The 20289-nt window shown below is 48.8% G+C and overlaps 1 protein-coding gene across 1 annotated transcript in view; it reads left to right on the top strand.

The window, feature by feature from the left end:
- Positions 1–20289, top strand: part of UPF1 (UPF1 RNA helicase and ATPase) — a 477022-nt gene that overhangs the window by 243244 nt on the left and 213489 nt on the right. Inside the window, exon 11 of the mRNA XM_063955016.1 lies at positions 13694–13812. Coding sequence (XP_063811086.1) covers positions 13694–13812 — 119 coding nt within the window. The remainder of the gene's footprint in view (positions 1–13693; positions 13813–20289) is intronic.

Genomic DNA, 20289 nt, shown 5'->3' with positions numbered 1-20289 from the left:
AGAAGGCGGTTACCCCAAGTATACATAATGGCATCTCGCCACAATTACAAAAGCTCAGTATATGTACATCACATTCATGGGGTCATTCAGCATCGTGTATCTGGCTCCACCATTTTCCGCTTCTCTCTTCGTTGCCAAAACGGATCAGAAGACAGTTCGTCACAGTCATACTGGTGGTATCTCATGGGTTTCGGAGAAGTTTGCTTCTCGAATTTTCAAGTAATACTTGCACACGATCTTGCCCCGCTCATAATACGGCCAACCTGTTACATCACGGAACGTTCTTTTACCCATAGTTACCTATGTACCTATTATCTATGTACCGCAGCTGCGGTTGACGGGGTGAGAGTTCAGACCTCTCTCTTAAAAAATAGAGAATTACAGTATCGGTTATACCAACCATGTTACGAAATAGTAAGCCGCTTAAGGCAGCTCATAATTAAAAAATTTCGTGTGCTTACATAGGTTGTAAACCTCGGAAGTTTCCAACATCATACTTCAAGTACCCGTATTCTGTTAAACGGGATGGGATGGAAAACTGCGTTCATCTGCACTAAGAGTGCAGGTATCTGTGTGGTAAACTTATTTTCAAAGCGTTTGCCTCTATTTACGTCTGTAAACATCTTTCTACAAGGTGTCACCAAAGTTCAGACTCTATTTATCCCACCTACAGCGCCAGGCGATTTGAGGTTGGGTTCAGATTTCTTAGTTTTCATATTTTGGAATCCTTTCAACAAATGGGAATTAAGTTTCATATTTTTGAACCCGTACAACAAATGGGTATTAAGTTCTCACTTTGGAAAACATTTTTCTTCTAGCCTTGGCTTCGCCAAGGGTGCTTCGGCAAGGATTTTGTTTTCATATTTGGGTGCCTTGTATTCCAAGCCACCGTATTTGAGTTTTCTCATTACAAAGCAGATCTTCCGACAAAATCCGCTTTCGTATTCTTCACATCAATATACCAATAGTGGTTCCTGTGGGGACAGCACATTCTAAAATTCTGAATGTGGTACACGCGTTACGCGTTTATATATGTAGTACGTGATATGAATACGTTGTTTGTTCTATATGATACTGCAAACTGGGGTTAGCCAGTTTCTCAGCAGATTTTATCCAGTTGGATAATAATGACTACAAGTCAGGCTTACTTAAGGCTAAGTTACAATCGCCTACGTCAGTAATAGCATCCCACAGGTTCTGTGGGAATGTCACACCCAGCGGGTCGTGGAGCGTCTACGACGCGGCTACATAGCCTTTAGTGCACCACGTTTGTGCACGTTTACACGTTATGAATGGTGGCGCCATCAGCATTTAGCTTTGGCTGCCTACTGTTACAAGTATCAAACAGCTCTCCCGCCCACGAGGGAAGCTTTGGTACGTCCCAAGAGTACTCCAGTGACCCCTAGTGGATGATAAAGAAAATAGGATTTTGGTACTTACCAGGTAAATCCTTTTCTTTGAATCCATAGGGGGCACTGGACGCCCACCCAGAGCAGTTTTACCTGGGTTGTTGTAAGCTCAAGGGAGCTTAGTGAACAAATTTAACTTGGATGGTATTAAGCTCGAAGGAGCTTAGGGTAACACATTTCACCAATTGGCTCAAATTATAAAGTTCTATCGGTTAAGGTGTCAACTGTTTAGTTGACAATAAGGTTACGGATCAACTTTGTGGTTGTCCGTTATGTTATAGGGATTCTCCATTGTCAACCTCTCTATATCCTGTTCGCTCAGTAAAAAACACTGGCAAAGTACACTGAGGTACTTGGGGATATGGAGGGGGGGGAGAGTCCTAAATTTGAATATTCAGTGCCTTTGTTCGGCTCCGCCCGTCCATATCCCAAGAGTACTCCAGTGCCCCCTATGGATTCAAAGAAAAGGATTTACCTGGTAAGTACCAAAATCCTATTTTTTATTATAGCCCGGGGTGCCGGTGGGGAAGCCAGCAGGGGGATAAGGCCTAACATGTAGCTCCTCCCCCCGCCCCAGGGCGCCATTTAGGTAAATGTTCCCGCCCTGGAGCTGCATATCCCTCCCTCACTCCCTGTCAGCCGCCATCACACGGAGCTGCGCTGTTCCTGGGACTTCTTGGGCAAATCCTCCTCTGTAAAGCCGCCTGCTCGCCAGTACTGTGTATTTTACAGGACACTTAAGTATTCTACCTGTCAAGGGACAGTGTTAGTTAAGAAAGAGTGCTTACAATCAGGGTTGTGTGGTAGAAACACCTTATGATATACATCCAGTACTTACTGTGTTTTGTTATATCGGGTGTCGTACGGTATGCCGGCGGTCGGGCTTCCGGCGCCCAGCATACCGGCGCCGGGAGCCCGACCGCTGGCATACCGACAGCGTGGCGAGCGCAAAGGAGCCCCTTGCGGGCTCGCCACGCTGCGGGCACGGTGGCGCGCTACGCGCGCCACACTATTTTATTCTCCCTCCAGGGGGATCGTGGACCCCCACGAGGGAGAATAGTTGTCGGTATGCCGGGTGTCGGGATTCCGGCGCCGGTATACTGTGCGCCGGGATCCCGACATTCGGCATACAGAAGACCACCCGTTATATCTACTGTTTACATATAGCTATACTGAGTATTACCTTGTATTGCTAGTCCAGTGCAGTTTTATTGTTTGGTATAATTTCTGCATTGTACAATTGTGACTATATGTGTTTGTGTGCATGTAGCTGCTGCGTGGCTGCCATCTTGTATATTTCACTCGGCTTGCTACTCCTATGTTCTATATCCTGAGGGGGCTAAGTGTGTCAAGTTTATTAACTGATATAGGTATTTCACAAGATATACTTACTGTTTCTCTGACGTCCTAGTGGATGCTGGGGACTCCGTAAGGACCATGGGGAATAGACGGCTCCGCAGGAGACTGGGCACATCTAAGAAAGATTTAGGACTATCTGGTGTGCACTGGCTCCTCCCCCTATGACCCTCCTCCAAGCCTCAGTTAGATTTCAGTGCCCGGCTGAGCTGGATGCACACTAGGGGCTCTCCTGAGCTCCTAGAAGAAAGTATAGTTTAGGTTTTTTATTTTCAGTGAGACCTGCTGGCAACAGGCTCACTGCAACGAGGGACTAAGGGGAGAAGAAGCGAACCTACCTAAGTGGTGGTAGCTTGGGCTTCTTAGGCTACTGGACACCATTAGCTCCAGAGGGATCGAACACAGGACCCGACCTCGTCGTCCGTTCCCGGCGCCGCGCCGCCGTCCCCCTTACAGAGCCAGAAACAAGGTGGTCCGGAAAATCGGCGGCTGAAGACTTCTGTCTTCTCCAAGGTAGCGCACAGCACTGCAGCTGTGCGCCATTGCTCCTCATGCACACCACACACTGCGGTCACTGATGGGTGCAGGGCGCTGGGGGGGGGGGCGCCCTGAGCAGCAATAATAACACCTTGGCTGGCAAAACTAACACCATATATAGCCCCAGAGGCTATATAGGTGTATATTAACCCCTGCCAGAAACGATAAAATAGCTGGAGAAAGCCCGCCGAAAAAGGGGCGGAGCCAACTCCCTCAGCACACTGGCGCCATTATTCCCTCACAGCTTCGCTGGAAGGAAGCTCCCTGGCTCTCCCCTGCAGTACTGCACTACAGAAAGGGTAAAAAAGAGAGGGGGGGCACAATTTAGGCGCAGTATATATATATTATAGGCAGCTATAGGGGAAAACACTCTGTATAGTGATATCCCTGTGGTATATAGCGCCCTGGTGTGTGCTGGCATACTCTCCCTCTGTCTCCCCAAAGGGCTTTGTGGGGTCCTGTCCTCTGTAAGAGCATTCCCTGTGTGTCTGCTGTGTGTCGGTACTGCTGTCGACATGTATGATGAGGATAATGATGTGGAGGCGGAGCAAATGCCTGTGAATGTGATGTCACCCCCTGCGGGGTCGACACCGGTGTGAATGGACTTATGGAAGGAATTACGTGACAGTGTCAGCTCCTTACATAAAAGGTTTGACAACATAGGACAGCCGGCTACTCAGCTTATGCCTGTCCAAGCGTCTCAAATGTCATCAGGGGCTATAAAACGCCCGCTACCTCAGATGACCGATACAGATGTCGACACGGATACCGACTCCAGTGTCGACGATGATGAGACGAGTGTACCCTCCAATAGATCCACCCGTTATATGATTGAGGCTATGAAAAATGTTTTACACATTTCTGAGGATACCCCAGGTACCACAAAAAAAGGGTATTCTGTTTGGTGAGAAAAAACTACCAGTAGTTTTTCCTGCATCTGACAAATTAAATGAGGTGTGTGAGGAAGCGTGGACTTCCCCAGATAAGAAATTGATCATTTCTAAACGGTTAATGGCTGCGTACCGTTTCCCGCCAGAGGATAGGTCACGCTGGGAAACACCCCCTAGGGTAGATAAAGCATTGACACGCTTATCAAAGAAGGTGGCACTACCGTCTCCGGATACGGCCGCCCTAAAATAACCTGCTGATAGAAAGCTGGAAAGTACCCTAAAAGCTATATACACACACACTGGCATTATATTGAGACCCGCTATTGCATCAGCTTGGATGTGCAGTGCTGCTGCTGCGTGGTCAGACTCCCTGTCGGAAAACATTGATACCATGGATAGGGACAATATTTTGCTTACGATTGACCATATAAAAGACGCGGTCTTATACATGCGTGATGCACAGAGGGATATTTGCCAGCTGGCATCAAAAATAAGCGCTATGTCCATTGCCGCCAGACAGGGGTTATGGACTAGGCAATGGTCAGGTGATGCCGACTCCAAGCGGCACATGGAAGTTTTACCCTATAAAGGGGTGGAACTTTTTGGGGAAGGTCTTTCAGACCTCGTTTCCACAGCTACTGCTGGGAAATCGACTTTTTTGCCACAGGCTACCCCACAGCAAAAGAAAGCACCGTATTATCAGGTACAGTCCTTTCGGCCCCAGGAATATAAGTGGGCTAGAGGCTCATCCTTTCTGCCAAGGGGCAGAGGTAGGGGGAAAAAGCTGCAGCACACAGCTAGTTCCCAGGAGCAGAAGTCCTCCCCTGCGTCCGGTAAGTCCACAGCATGACGCTGGGGCTGCTCAGGCGGAATCGGGAAGGGTGGGGGCACGTCTCTGGTTTTTCAGCGCACAGTGGGCTCTCTCACAAGTGGATCCCTGGGTCCTTCAAGTAGTATCTCAGGGGTACAGGCTGGAATTCGAGACGTCTCCCCCCCGCCGTTTCCTAAAATCTGCCTTGCCGGCAACGCCCTCTGCCAGGGAGGCAGTGTTGGTGGCTATTCTAAAACTGTATTCACAGAAAGTGATCGTCAAGGTACCCCTCCTTCAGCAAGGAAAGGGTTACTACTCCACAATGTTTGTGGTACCGAAACCGGACGGTTCGGTGAGACCCATCTTAAATTTAAAAACCTTGAACACTTATATGAAAAGGTTCAAGTTCAAGATGGAATCGCTCAGGGCGGTTATTGCGAGCCTGGAGGAGGGGGATTACATGGTATCCCTGGACATCAAGGATGCGTACCTGCATGTCCCCATTTACCCTCCGCACCAGGAGTACCTCAGATTTGTGGTACAGGACTGTCACTATCAGTTCCAGACGCTGCCGTTCGGGTTATCCACGGCACCGAGGGTCTTTACCAAGGTAATGGCCGAAATGATGATACTCCTTCGCAAGAAGGGAGTTTTGATTATCCCGTACTTGGACGATCTCCTGATAAAGGCGAGGTCCAAAGAACAGTTGATAGTGGGGGTGGCACTTTCTCAGGAAGTGCTACAACAGCACGGCTGGATTCTAAACATTCCAAAGTCACAGCTGGTCCCGACGACACGTCTTCTGTTCCTGGGAATGATTCTGGACACAGACCAGAAAAGAGTGTTTCTTCCACTGGAAAAAGCCGAGGAATTGTCATCTCTGGTCAGAGACATCCTAAAACCAGGAAAAGTGTCGGTACATCAATGCACACGAGTCCTGGGAAAAATGGTAGCTTCGTACGAAGCAATTCCATTCGGAAGGTTCCACGCAAGGACGTTCCAGTGGGACCTGTTGGACAAATGGTCCGGGTCCCATCTCCAGATGCAACAGCGGATAACCCTATCGGCCAGAACCAGGGTGTCGCTGCTGTGGTGGCTGCAGAGGGCTCATCTACTAGAGGGCCGCAGATTCGGAATACAGGACTGGGTCCTGGTGACCACGGATGCCAGCCTTCGGGGCTGGGGGGCAGTCACAAAGGGAAGAAATTTCCAAGGACTGTGGTCAAATCAGGAGATTTCTCTTCACATAAATATCCTGGAGCTAAGGGCCATTTACAATGCCCTAAGCCAGGCAAGACCCCTGCTTCAAAACCAGCCGGTACTGATCCAGTCAGACAACATCACGGCGGTCGCCCATGTAAACAGACAGGGCGGCGCGAGAAGCAGGATGGCGATGGCAGAAGCCACAAGGATTCTCCGATGGGCAGTGAATCATGTGTTAGCACTGACGGCAGTGTTCATTCCGGGAGTGGACAACTGGGAAGCAGACTTCCTCAGCAGGCACGACCTCCACCCGGGAGAATGGGGACTTCATCCAGAAGTCTTTCAAATGCTGGTCAACCGGTGGGAAAAACCACAGGTAGACATGATGGCGTCCCGCCTCAACAAGAAGTTGAAAAGATATTGCGCCCGGTCAAGAGACCCTCAGGCGATAGCGGTGGACGCTCTAGTGACACCATGGGTGTACCAGTCGGTTTATGTGTTTCCTCCTCTACCTCTCATAACCAAGGTACTGAGAATAATAAGAAGGCGAGGAGTGAAAACCATACTCGTGGTTCCGGATTGGCCAAGAAGAGCTTGGTACCCGGAACTTCAAGAGATGCTTACAGAGGACCCGTGGCCTCTGCCGCTCAGACAAGACCTGCTGCAGCAGGGACCCTGTCTGTTCCAAGACTTACCGCGGCTGCGTTTGACGGCATGGCGGTTGAACACCGGATCCTGAAGGAAAAGGGTATTCCGGAGGAAGTCATCCCTACCCTGATCAAAGCCAGGAAGGATGTCACCGCAAGACATTATCACCGCATTTGGTGAAAATATGTTGCTTGGTGTGAGGCCATGAAGGCCCCGACGGAGGAATTTCAACTGGGTCGATTCCTGCACTTCCTGCAAGCAGGGGTGACGTTGGGCCTCAAATTGGGGTCCATAAAGGTCCAGATTTCGGCTCTGTCGATTTTCTTCCAAAAAGAACTGGCTTCACTACCCGAAGTTCAGACTTTTGTCAAAGGAGTACTTCATATTCAGCCTCCTTTTGTGCCCCCAGTGGCACCTTGGGATCTCAATGTGGTTTTGGCATTCCTGAAATCACATTGGTTCGAATCACTTAAGACTGTGGATTTAAAATATCTCACGTGGAAAGTGGTCATGCTGTTGGCCTTGGCGTCGGCCAGGCGGGTTTTAGAATTGGCGGCTTTGTCTTGTAAAAGCCCTTATCTGATTTTCCATATGGATAGGGCAGAATTGAGGACTCGTCCTCAGTTTCTCCCAAAGGTGGTCTCAGCTTTTCACTTGAACCAACCTATTGAGGTGCCTGCGGCTACTAGGGACTTGGAGGATTCCAAGTTGCTGGACGTAGTCAGGGCCCTAAAAATTTATATTTCCAGGATGGCTGGAGTCAGAAAGACTGACTCGCTGTTTATCCTGTATGCGCCCGCTAAGCTGGGTGCTCCTGCTTCTAAGCAGTCTATTGCGCGCTGGATTTGTAGCACTATTCAGCTGGCGCATTCTGCGGTAGGCTTACCGCAGCCTAAATCTGTAAAAGCCCATTCCACACGGAAGGTGGGCTCATCTTGGGCGGCTGCCCGAGGGGTCTCTGCTTTACAACTTTGCCGAGCAGCTACTTGGTCGGGGGCAAACACGTTTGCAAAATTCTACAAATTTGATACCCTGGCTGAGGAGGACCTGGAGTTCTCTCATTCGGTGCTGCAGAGTCATCCGCACTCTCCCGCCCGTTTGGGAGCTTTGGTATAATCCCCATGGTCCTTACGGAGTCCCCAGCATCCACTAGGACGTCAGAGAAAATAAGAATTTACTCACCGGTAATTCTATTTCTCGTAGTCCGTAGTGGATGCTGGGCGCCCATCCCAAGTGCGGATTGTCTGCAATACCTGTACATAGTTATTGTTACAAAAATCGGGTTTTGTTGTGAGCCATCTCTTCAGAGGCTCCATTTGTTATCATACTGTTAACCGGGGTTCCTATCACGTGTTATATGGTGTGATTGGTGTGGCTGGTATGAGTCTTACCCGGGATTCAAAAATCCTTCCTTATTGTGTCAGCTCTTCCAGGCACAGTTCCTAACTGAGGCTTGGAGGAGGGTCATAGGGGGAGGAGCCAGTGCACACCAGATAGTCCTAAATCTTTCTTAGATGTGCCCAGTCTCCTGCGGAGCCGTCTATTCCCCATGGTCCTTACGGAGTCCCCAGCATCCACTACGGACTACGAGAAATAGAATTACCGGTGAGTAAATTCTTATATTTTTCTTTGTGATTTATAGTCGCCATATATCTCTTGGATACCCGGTTTGTGCTGACACACTACGCCGGGAGTTCTTGCTAGGTATATCGCTGCTAATATTGTACTACGTTGCCTGATATTGAGCTTATCATGTCAGCTACACGGGGCAACGCAACTGGGGCTTCTCCCACATTGCGTGGTGGTGATGCTGCAGAGAGTTCAGGTTCAGGGGGTTCCCTACCCCCCATTGGGTTTGTAGCACCGGGGGCCACTAATGACCCACCTTGGGCTACCTTCTCCACGTTATTAAATACGCTGCTAACAAACTTACACCCCCATGTGGGACCTCCTATGCCAGTGCAGCAGTTTATGGTCCCTACGTCAATCCGCCGCAGGCGGATCAAATCTCATCACAGTTACTGCACTTGAACCGATTGCTGACTAAAAATAAGTTTCACTCTCGCCCACCTAAGACTAAGGCGTCTTCTAAACGGGCCGCTACATCCTCACAATCCACTGCTGTTCCGGACACATCCTCTGAGGAGGATGGTGCATATACTGACGCCACAGACACTGACTCTGGTGCTTCTGATGGGGAAGGGAAGTCACTGGTGGATGTCCCTGATTTGATTGAGGCTATCAGACTCATTCTTCTGGTCTCTGATGAACCTGAGCCTGCGGCTGTCTCTAAAAATCCGGACAGGTTTAAACGTAAGAAGGTGGTTTAACCTCATTTTCAACACCTGGCTGACATACGTCAGGAATCCTGTGAAAATCTAGGAACAAAATTCACACCGCATAAGAGACTGTTGGCTCGCTATCATCTCTCTGCGGAGCTATGTAATAATTGGGAAACTCCTCCGCCTGTGGATTCTCATGTGGTCCGCATGGTAGTTTCCTCAGCTCTGCCAGTAACGACATCACCTCTCTGAAGGAACCGGCGGATAGACGTTTGGAGGGTTGTTTGAAAGCGATTTACACCCTAACGGGGGCTGTTTATAGACCAACCATTGCAGCAACATGGGCTGCTGAAGCTGTTGATGCATGGGCTCAGGAGCTGAAGGCGGAGCTACCTTCCAACGCTTCTGATCATGTATTGCCACGGCTTCTCTTTACCTTGAGGAGGTGGTATCCGATGCCGGGGTGCTGGCGGCCAAGGCTGCCACTACGTCTGTCTTGGCTCGACGTATCCTTTGGTTGAGATCCTGGTCGGTGGATATGGATTCTACGAAAACCCTGGAGGTGCTTCCCTTTAAGGGAGACATTCTTTTTGGTGAAGACCTCAATAAGATTGTGGCTGACCTGGCTTCTGCTAAAACAGCTTGCCTACCTAGTACGGCTCCTTCCGCACAAAAGGCTAAAAGTGCTTTCCCTCAGCCCTTTCGTTCTCCAGGTAAAGCAAAAGGTCAGGCGTACCTGAAGCAAGCTCGTGCTTCCAAACCTGCCAAGCCCAGACCAAAGCGGGCCTGGGATGCCCGCTTCCAAAACTGACAAGTCTGCCGCATGACAGGGCGAGCCTTCCCCTGGGGGATCCCAGGGTGGGGCGCCGGCTTCTAGGTTTTGCCCAGGAATGGTTGAAGATCACTTCTGATGCCTGGGTAAGGGAAGTCGTCATTTGAGGTTACGCCGTACCCTTCAAGAACCGTCCCCCTCACCGATTTCGCCTGACAGATGTCCCTTTGGACCCGGTGAAGGCAAACACTCTTCATTCGGTGGTACATTCCCTCCTGACCACAGGAGTGGTAGTACAGGTGCCACTGGCTCAGAGAGGCAAGGGGTTCTATTCACCGCTGTTTCTAGTCCCAAAACCGAACGGGTCCTCATGGCCCATTCTCAATCTCAAGTCCTTGAACAAGTATGTGAGGGTCTCCAAGTTTCGTATGTAAACTCTACGCTCTATTGTTCTGGCCATGGAGCCTGGGGACTATATGGTCTCCCTGGTCATACAGGATGCCTACCTGCATATTCCTATTGCAATGTTTCATCAGCAGTCCCTGAGGTTTGCGGTGGGCAACCTTCATTACCAATTTCGGGCGTTACCCTATGGTTTGAAAACTGCTCCCCGAGTTTTCACCTTAGTAATGGCGTTAATGACGGCTGTACTCTGCCGTCAAGGGGTTAGGATTCTACCGTACCTGGACGATTTTGTTGATCCTGGCAAATTCCCCAGAAATTCTCCTGCGTCATCTAGATCTGACTGTTCAGTTCATGAAAGCCCATGGGTGGCTAGTCAACTGGAAGAAATCTTCCCTGGTTCCTGCTCGGAGCATGGTGCACCTGGGAGCGGTTGTTCTTGTCTCAGGAGAAAGTCCTGAAACTTCAGGACAGGATTCGATGCTTCCTATCTTGTCCACAAGTGTCGATTCATTCGGCAATGCAAGTGCTAGGTCTCCGGCTTTCGACATGGTGGAGTATGCTCAGTTCCATTCTCGCCCTCTGCAGAAGTAAATTCTTGCCAAGTGGGACGGCCTGCCTCACTGGATCAGATCACAAATGGTCTCCTAGTCTCCAGAGGTCCGACTGTCACTGAGCTGGTGGCTTCAGGACCGTCGATTTGAGCAGGGGCTGTCCCTTCCGGATATCCAACTGGGTCCTGCTGACGACGGATGCCAGTCTGAGAGGTTGGAGCGCGGTATTGGAACAACACTCCCTTCAGGGTCGGTGGACCTAAACATCTGGAACTGTGGGCGGTGTTCAATGCACTGAACCTGGCTCAGCATTTGATACAGAACAGACCTGTTCAAGTACAATCGGACAATCACCAGGGCGGCAGTAGGAGCCACATGGCAATGAGAAAAGTATCACGGATTCTTCAGTGGGCAGAACACCATCTGCCGGCCATATCCGCAGTGTTCATTCCGGGGGTCCTAAACTTGGAAGCGGACTTTCTCAGTCGTCAGGACGTACACGCCGGAGAGTGGAGCCTCCATCCAGAGGTGTTTCAACTTCTCGTGGACAAGTGGGGCCTTCCAGATGTGGACCTGATGGTGTCTCGACACAATCACAAGGTTCCGGTCTTCGGAGCAAGGTCAAGGGATCCTCAAGCAGCGTCCGTGGATACTCTGGCAATTCCATGGAACTTTCGGCTGCCGTATGTGTTCCCTCCAGTGTCTCTCCTGCCCAGAGTAATACGGAAGTTCAAGCAAGAAGGAGGAAACCTACTTCTGATCGCTTCAGCGTGGCCCAGACGGCACTGGTTCTCCGATCTACAGGGCTCCTCGCTAGATCCTCCACTCCTACTTCCACAACAACCAGACCTCCTTGTTCAGGGCCCTTGTGTTTACCAGGACTTGGCCCATCTGGCTTTGACGGCGTGGCTCTTGAAGCTTCCGTCTTGAGGGCCAAGGGTTTTTCTGAGGCGGTCGTTCAAACTATGTTGAAGGCCCGTAAGCTGGCTTCTACTCGGATTCACCATAGGGTCTGGAATGCTTACTTTACTTGGTGCGCGTCTCATAATCATGACGTTTTCAAGTTTAGTACGGCCAAAGTGTTGGCCTTCCTACAACAGGGCCTGGAGTTAGGCCTTCGTCTGGCCTCCCTCAATGTTCGCATTTCTGCCTTGTCGGTTTGGTTTCAGAGAAAGATTGCTGCCCTACCTGATGTTCATATTTTCACTCAGGGCGTGTTGCGGATTCAGCCTCCTTATGTCCCACCTGTGGCCCATTGGGATCTGTCGGTGGTTCCGGAGGCCTTGCAAGAGTCTCCGTTTGAACCTCTTGCGTCTGCAGACCTTAAGTGGCCTTCCCTTAAGGTTTTGTTTTTGTTCGCTATCACTTCAGCTAGAAGGGTCTCGGACTTGGGGCCTTATCCTGTAAGTCCCCCTATCTGATTTTTCACCATGACCGGGCGGTTCTTAGAACGCGTCCGGGTTATTTACCCAAGGTGGTGTCTGCCTTCCACCTTAATCAGGAGATTGGGTTCCGGCCTTTACTTCTCCTGAGGCGTCATCTAAAGATCGGTCTTTTGATGTGGTACAGGCTCTCTGTATCTATGTGAATAGAACCTTCTCCATTCGTAAATCCGATTCTCTTTTTATACTGTTTGGTTTTCACAAACATGGCTGGCCTGCTAACAAGCAGACCTTGGCCAGATGGATTAGAATGGTGATTGCACATGCTTATGTATAGGCTGGTCTTCCAGCTCCTGCTACCATTAAAGCCAATTCTACTCGGTCTGTCGGACCTTCTTGGGCGGCCCGCCATGGTATCGACCCTTGATCAATTGTGCAAGGCGGCTACGTGGTCCTCAGTGAACACGTTCAATAGGTTCTATGCCTTCGATACTTCCGCCTCCCAGGATGCTTCCTTTGGACGCCGGGTTCTTGTGTCTGCTACAGTGTGTCCCCACCCATATGGAACTGCTTAATGACATCCCGATGTTATTCCTTTTGGAGCCCAGTGTACCCCGCAGCAGAAAACGAGATTTATGGTAAGAATTTACCGTTGTTAAATCTTTCCGTGAGGTACATTCAGCTCCACAAGTTGCCCTCCCTGATGCACTTGGCTTCTTTGAGTTAATAAGGCATTAGCCGCTGACACCCTCTCCTGTGGCGAGTGTGTGGTGGCTACTCACGATTGACTTCTCTGGTACCTGCTACTGCATTGGACTGGTTAACGAAACTGAGCTCCTGTGCACAGAGGCGGGGTTATAGAGGAGGCGACGCTGTGCATCTTGGGAACAGTCAAAGCTTTGAGCCTGTTGGTTCCTTGGATCAAGATTCCTACTCTACACCCCGATGTTAATCCTTGTAGAGCCCAGTGTACCTCGCAGAAAGAGATTGAACAACGGTAAGTTCTTACCATAAATCTCGTTATCTTGTGATATAGTTGGCAAATAACCGATGTCCTACAAGCTAAGGCAGAGGTTCCCAAACGCAGTCCTCAAGGCACCCTAATGGTTCAGGTTTTAAAGATATCCATGGCTCAGCACAGTTGGTCAAATAAGTTGAGTGCCTAATTGTCACCTGTGTCCAAGCATGGATATACTTAAATCCTTAACCATTAGGTTGCCTTGAGGACCGTATTTGGGAATTACTGGGCTAAGGGATAAAAAAAGTGAGGAGCTCAGACTGTTTGCACCTCCGTACCACATAATTTCAGTCTTATAGTTTTGTTTTACTTCCATCAAGTGATATATTTGTGTTCTAAATGCTTACATAAAGTATAAATCATGACATTCATTTAAATGTATTCTTTTATAATGAGAATTTAGATTTGCTGCTTATGTATCATTTCCAGGTTTATGCCGTGAAAACGGTTTTACAACGTCCACTCAGTCTTATTCAGGGGCCTCCAGGTACTGGAAAAACTGTAACATCTGCTACAATTGTTTATCATCTTGCTAGACAGGGAAATGGGTGAGTAGTATATGTCTAAAATTATATTTCATGCAACTAAGGGAGGTATCCAATTACCCGCTGTAATTCTAATGGTCTTACCTGGGGCTATCCTATTAGCCCCAATATTCCAGCGCAAGCCGCGGCTTTTCTTTGATTTTCTTTCACTTGCCTAAGGAAGGCGAAACCAAATTCCAGGAAATAGGATGAAAACATGGCTGTTTCTACCTGAAATCACACAGGTTTCAGTGAACCTGATTGTTTTTGGGAGAGAATGTATTATTATTATTTTTTTTTTACAGGCGACCAAATTGGAAAGTTTTTTTACTCCCGATATTGCTTCACCTCTAATCGGATACCCCCCTAAATAAACTGATTGTTTATTGCAGTCTCCTGGAGTGCCATCTGTTTCTTGGATTGTATTAACTTTTTATTCTAGCACCTGGAGTTTATATATTTTTTTGAGATTTGTCCTTTTCCCCCCCGTTATATCTGTAAAAAAATTAAATATCTTTTATATGGCGCCACGAGGTAGACACAGCGCCCATTACAGAGTACATAAACAAATGAGCATAACAAGAAAAAAATATCTAGCTAGAGTGTATATCGCACCATGTGTACACACTATATTGTATGCGAATACAGTTGGTGCACACTCCCGCGGGTCGTATCCGATGTTCTATGCCTAATGAACATGTAGCTCAATTTTGGCTAGATAGTACACTATCTAGTGCATATTGTAGCGTGTGTATGTAACTTATGCTATTGTATCCGATTTGTGTCATCATCACAGTCTCTCAGTACACCCTAAAGTCCTGCTTCCCCCCCTTAATCCCTGCCCATTATGAAAATAAAGTGAGAATCCATATCTTATGCTGCATCTATTATGCTATATCTTATGGGCCCTACGCACTTGCCAATGTTTTTAATTTGGAAGATGTTCGTTCTCAGCGATTAACGAGCATCGTCTAAATTGGCTTGCTATGTTGAACGAGCTAAAACCAACGATGAACACCCGCGGAGACGCGCCTCGTTGGCGCATACATACTGAGCGATATGAACAATTTATCGGTCATTACTGAATGAGATCATTCATATCGCGCATACACATCGGCAAGTGTATAGGGCCCATTTTCTCTATCGTCCTAGTGGATGCTGGGGTTCCTGAAAGGACCATGGGGAATAGCGGCTCCGCAGGAGACAGGGCACAAAAAGTAAAGCTTTAGGATCAGGTGGTGTGCACTGGCTCCTCCCCCTATGACCCTCCTCCAAGCCTCAGTTAGATTTTTGTGCCCGGCCGAGAAGGGTGCAATCTAGGTGGCTCTCCTAAAGAGCTGCTTAGAAAAGTTTAGCTTAGGTTTTTTATTTTACAGTGAGTCCTGCTGGCAACAGGATCACTGCAACGAGGGACTTAGGGGAGAAGAAGTGAACTCACCTGCGTGCAGGATGGATTGGCTTCTTTGGCTACTGGACATTAGCTCCAGAGGGACGATCACAGGTACAGCCTGGATGGTCACCGGAGCCTCGCCGCCGGCCCCCTTGCAGATGCTGAAACAAGAAGAAGGTCCAGAATCGGCGGCATGAAGACTCCTCAGTCTTCTTAAGGTAGCGCACAGCACTGCAGCTGTGCGCCATTTCCTCTCAGCACACTTCACACGGCAGTCACTGAGGGTGCAGGGCGCTGGAAGGGGGGTGCCCTGGGAGGCAATGAAAACCTATTTTTGGCTAAAAATACCTCACATATAGCCTCCGGGGGCTATATGGAGATATTTAACCCCTGCCAGAATCCGTTAAGAGCGGGAGACGAGGCCGCCGAAAAAGGGGCGGGGCCTATCTCCTCAGCACACAGCGCCATTTTCCCTCACAGAAAGGCTGGAGGGAAGGCTCCCAGGCTCTCCCCTGCACTGCACTACAGAAACAGGGTTAAAACAGAGAGGGGGGGCACTAATTTGGCGTTAGAAATATATAAAAAAGATGCTATAAGGGAAAACACTTATATAAGGTTGTCCCTATATAATTATAGCGTTTTTGGTGTGTGCTGGCAAACTCTCCCTCTGTCTCTCCAAAGGGCTAGTAGGTCCTGTCCTCTATCAGAGCATTCCCTGTGTGTGTGCTGTGTGTCGGTACGTGTGTGTCGACATGTATGAGGACGATGTTGGTGAGGAGGCGGAGCAATTGCCTGTAATGGTGATGTCACTCTCTAGGGAGTCGACACCGGAATGGATGGCTTATTTAGGGAATTACGTGATAATGTCAACACGCGGCAAGGTCGGTTGACGACATGAGACGGCCGACAAACAATTAGTACCGGTCCAGACGTCTCAAACACCGTCAGGGGTTTTAAAACGCCCGTTTACTTTAGTCGGTCGACACAGACACAGACAGGGACACTGAATCCAGTGTCGACGGTGAATAAACAAACGTATTCCTTATTAGGGCCACACGTTAAGGGCAATGAAGGAGGTGTTACATATTTCTGATACTACAAGTACCACAAAAGAGGGTATTATGTGGGATGTGAAAAAACTACCGTAGTTTTTCCTGAATCAGATAAATTAAATGAAGTGTGTGATGATGCGTGGGTTCCCCCCGATAGAAAATATGGGCGGTATACCCTTTCCCGCCAGAAGTTAGGGCGCGTTGGGAAACACCCCTTAGGGTGGATAAGGCGCTCACACGCTTATCAGAACAAGTGGCGGTACCGTCTATAGATAGGGCCGTCCTCAAGGAGCCAGCTGACAGGAGGCTGGAAAATATCATAAAAAGTATATACACACATACTGGTGTTATACTGCGACCAGCGATCGCCTCAGCCTGGATGTGCAGGGCTGGGGTGGCTTGGTCGGATTCCCTGACTAAAAATATTGATACCCTTGACAGGGACAGTATTTTATTGACTATAGAGCATTTAAAGGATGCATTTCTATATATGCGAGATGCACAGAGGGATATTTGCACTCTGGCATCAAGAGTAAGTGCGATGTCCATATCTGCCAGAAGATGTTTATGGACACGACAGTGGTCAGGTGATGCAGATTCCAAACGGCACAAAGGTGTATTGCCGTATAAAGGAAGAGGAGTTATTTGGGGTCGGTCCATCGGACCTGGTGGCCACGGCAACTGCTGGAAAATCCACAGTTTTTTACCCTAAGTCACATCTCTGCAGAAAAAGACACCGTCTTTTCAGCTTCAGTCCTTTCGTCCCTATAAGAGTCATATCTGCCCAGGGATAGAGGAAAGGGAAGAAGACTGCAGCAGGCAGCCCATTCCCAGGAACAGAAGCGTTCCACCGCTTCTGACAAGCTCTCAGCATGACGCTGAGACCGTACAGGACCCCTGGATCCTACAAGTAGGATCCCAGGGGTACAGATTGGAATGTCGAGACGTTTCCCCTGCGCAGGCTCCTGAAGTCTGCTTTACCAAGGTCTCCCTCCGACAAGGAGGCAGTATGGGAAACAATTCACGAGCTGTATTCCCAGCAGGTGATAATTAAATGACCCCTCCTACAACAAGAAAAGGGGTATTATTCCACACTATATTGTGGTACTGAAGCCAGAAGGCTAGGTGAGACCTATTCTAAATCTAAAAAAATTTGAACACTTACAAAGGTTCAAGTCAAGATGGAGTCACTCAGAGCAGTGATAACGAACCGGGAAGAAGGGGACTATATGGTGTCCCGAGACATCAGGGATGCTTACCCCCATGTCCCAAATTTGCCCTTATCACTAAGGGTACCTCAGGTTCGTGGTACAGAACTGTCACTATCAGTTTCAGACGCTGCCGTTTGGATTGTCCACGGCACCCCGGGTCTTTACCAAGGTAATGGCCGAAATGATGGTTCTTCTTCGAAGAAAAGGCGTCTTAATTATCCCTTACTTGGACGATCTCCTGATAAGGGCAAAGTCCAGGGAACAGTTGGAGGTCGGAGTAGCACTATCTCGGATACTGTTACAACAGCAGGGGTGGATTCTAAATATTCCAAAATCGCAGCTGATCCCGACAACAAGTCTCCTGTGCTTAGGGATGATTCTGGACACAGTCCAGAAAAAGGTGTTTCTCCCGGAAGAGAAAGCCAGGGAGTTATCCGAGCTAGTCAGGAACCTCCTAAAATCAGTGCATCATTGCACAAGGGCCATGGTAAAAAAATGGTGACTTCCTTCGAAGCAATTCCAGTCGGCAGATTTCATGCAAGAACTTTTCAGTGGGATCTGCTGGACAAATGGTCCGGATCGCATCTTCAGATGCATCAGCGGATAACCCTATATCCAAGGACAAGGGTGTCTCTCCTGTGGTGGTTACAGAGTGCTCATCTTCTAGAGGGCCGCAGATTCGGCATTCAGTTTTGGATGTTGGTGACCACGGAGGCCAGCCCGAGAGGCTGGGGAGCAGTCACACAAGGAAAAAATTTCCAGGGAGTGTGATCAAGTCTGGAGATTTTCTCCACATAAATATAGCTAAGGGTAAATTTATAATGCTCTAAGCTTAGCAAGACCTCTGCTTCAAGGTCAGCCGGTATTGATCCAGTGGGATAAAACATCACGGCAGTCGCCCACGTAAATAGACAGGGCGGCACAAGAAGCAGGAGGGCAGTGGCAAAAACTGCAAGGACTTTTCGCTGGGCGGAAAATCATGTGATAGCACTGTCAGCAGTGTTTCATTCCGGGAATGGAAACTGGGAAGCAGACTTCCTCAGTAGGCACGACCTCCACCCGGCAGAGTGGGAACTTCATGGGGAAGTTTTCCACATGATTGTAAACCGTTGGGAATTACCAAAGGTGGACATGATGGCGTCCCGTCTGAACAAAAAACGGGACAGGTATTGCGCCAGGTTAAGAGACCCTCAGGCAATAGCTGTGGACGTTCTGGTAACACCGTGGGTGTACCAGTCGGTGTATGTGTTCCATCCTCTGCTTTTCATACCTAAGGTACTGAGAATTATAAGACGTAGAGGAGTAAGAACTATACTCATGGCTCCGGATTGGCCAAGAAGGACTTGGTACCCGGAACTTCAAGAGATGCTCACAGAGGACTTATGGCCTCTGCCGCTAAGAAGGGACTTGTTTCAGCAAGTACCATGTCTGTTCCAAGACTTACCGCAGCTGCGTTTGACGGCATGGCGGTGGAACGCCGGATCCTAAGGGAAAAGGCATTCAGGAAGAGGTCATTCCTACCCTGGTCAAAGCCAGAAAGGAGGTGACCGCACAACATTATCACCACATGTGGCGAAAATATGTTGCGTGGTGTGAGGCCAGGAAGGCCCCACGAAGAAATTTCAACTCGGTCGATTCCTGCATTTCCTGCAAACAGGAGTGTCTATGGGCCTCAAATTGGGGTCCATTAAGGTTCAAATTTCGGCCCTGTCGATTTTTCTTCCAGAAAGAATTGGCTTCAGTTCCTGAAGTCCAGAAGTTTGTCAAGGGAGTATTGCATATACAACCCCCTTTTGTGCCTCCAGTGGCACTGTGGGATCTCAACGTAGTTCTGGGATTCCTCAAAACACATTGGTTTAAAACCAGTCAAATCTGTGGATTTGAAGCATCTCACATGAAAAGTGAACATGCTCTTGGACCTGGCCTGGACCAGGCGAGTGTCAAATTGGTGGTTTTTTTCTCAAAAAAGCCCATATCTGTTTGTCCATTCGGACAGGGCAGAGCTGCGGACTCGTCCCCAGTTCTCTCCCTAAGGTGGTGTCAGTGTTTCACCTGAACCAGCTTATTGTGGTGTCTTGCGCCTACTAGGGACTTGGAGGACTCCAAGTTGCTAGATGTGGTCAGGGCCCTGAAAATATAGGTTCCAGGACGGCTGGAGTCAGGAAAACTGACTTGCTGTTATCCTGTATGCACCCAACAAACTGGGTGCTCTTGCTTCTAAGCAGACTTTTGCTAGTTGGATGTGTAATACAATTCAGCTTGCACATTCTGTGGCAGGCCTGCCACAGCCAAAATATGTAAATGCCCATTCCACAAGGAAGGTGGGCTCATCTTGGGCGGCTGCCCGAGGGGTCTCGGCTTTACAACTTTGCCGAGCGGCTATTTAGTCAGGGGCAAACACGTTTGTAAAATCCTACAAATTTGATAACCTGGCTAAGGAGGACCTGGAGTTCTCTCATTCGGTGCTGCAGAGTCATCCGCACTCTCCCGCCCGTTTGGGAGCTTTGGTATAATCCCCATGGTCCTTTCAGGAACCCCAGCATCCACTAGGACGATAGAGAAAATAAGAATTTACTTACCGATAATTCTATTTCTCGGAGTCCGTAGTGGATGCTGGGCGCCCATCCCAAGTGCGGATTATCTGCAATACTTGTACATAGTTACAAAAATCGGGTTATTATTGTTGTGAGCCATCTTTCAGAGGCTCCGCTGTTATCATACTGTTAACTGGGTTCAGATCACAGGTTGTACAGTGTGATTGGTGTGGCTGGTATGAGTCTTACCCGGGATTCATAAATCCTTCCTTATTGTGTACGCTCGTCCGGGCACAGTATCCTAACTGAGGCTT

The sequence above is a fragment of the Pseudophryne corroboree genome, chromosome 1 (genome assembly GCF_028390025.1).
Source record: "Pseudophryne corroboree isolate aPseCor3 chromosome 1, aPseCor3.hap2, whole genome shotgun sequence".
Taxonomy (NCBI): Eukaryota; Metazoa; Chordata; class Amphibia; order Anura; family Myobatrachidae; genus Pseudophryne; species Pseudophryne corroboree.
The sequence above is the reverse complement of the archived record's forward strand: the minus strand, read 5'-3'. Positions and strand labels throughout refer to the sequence as shown.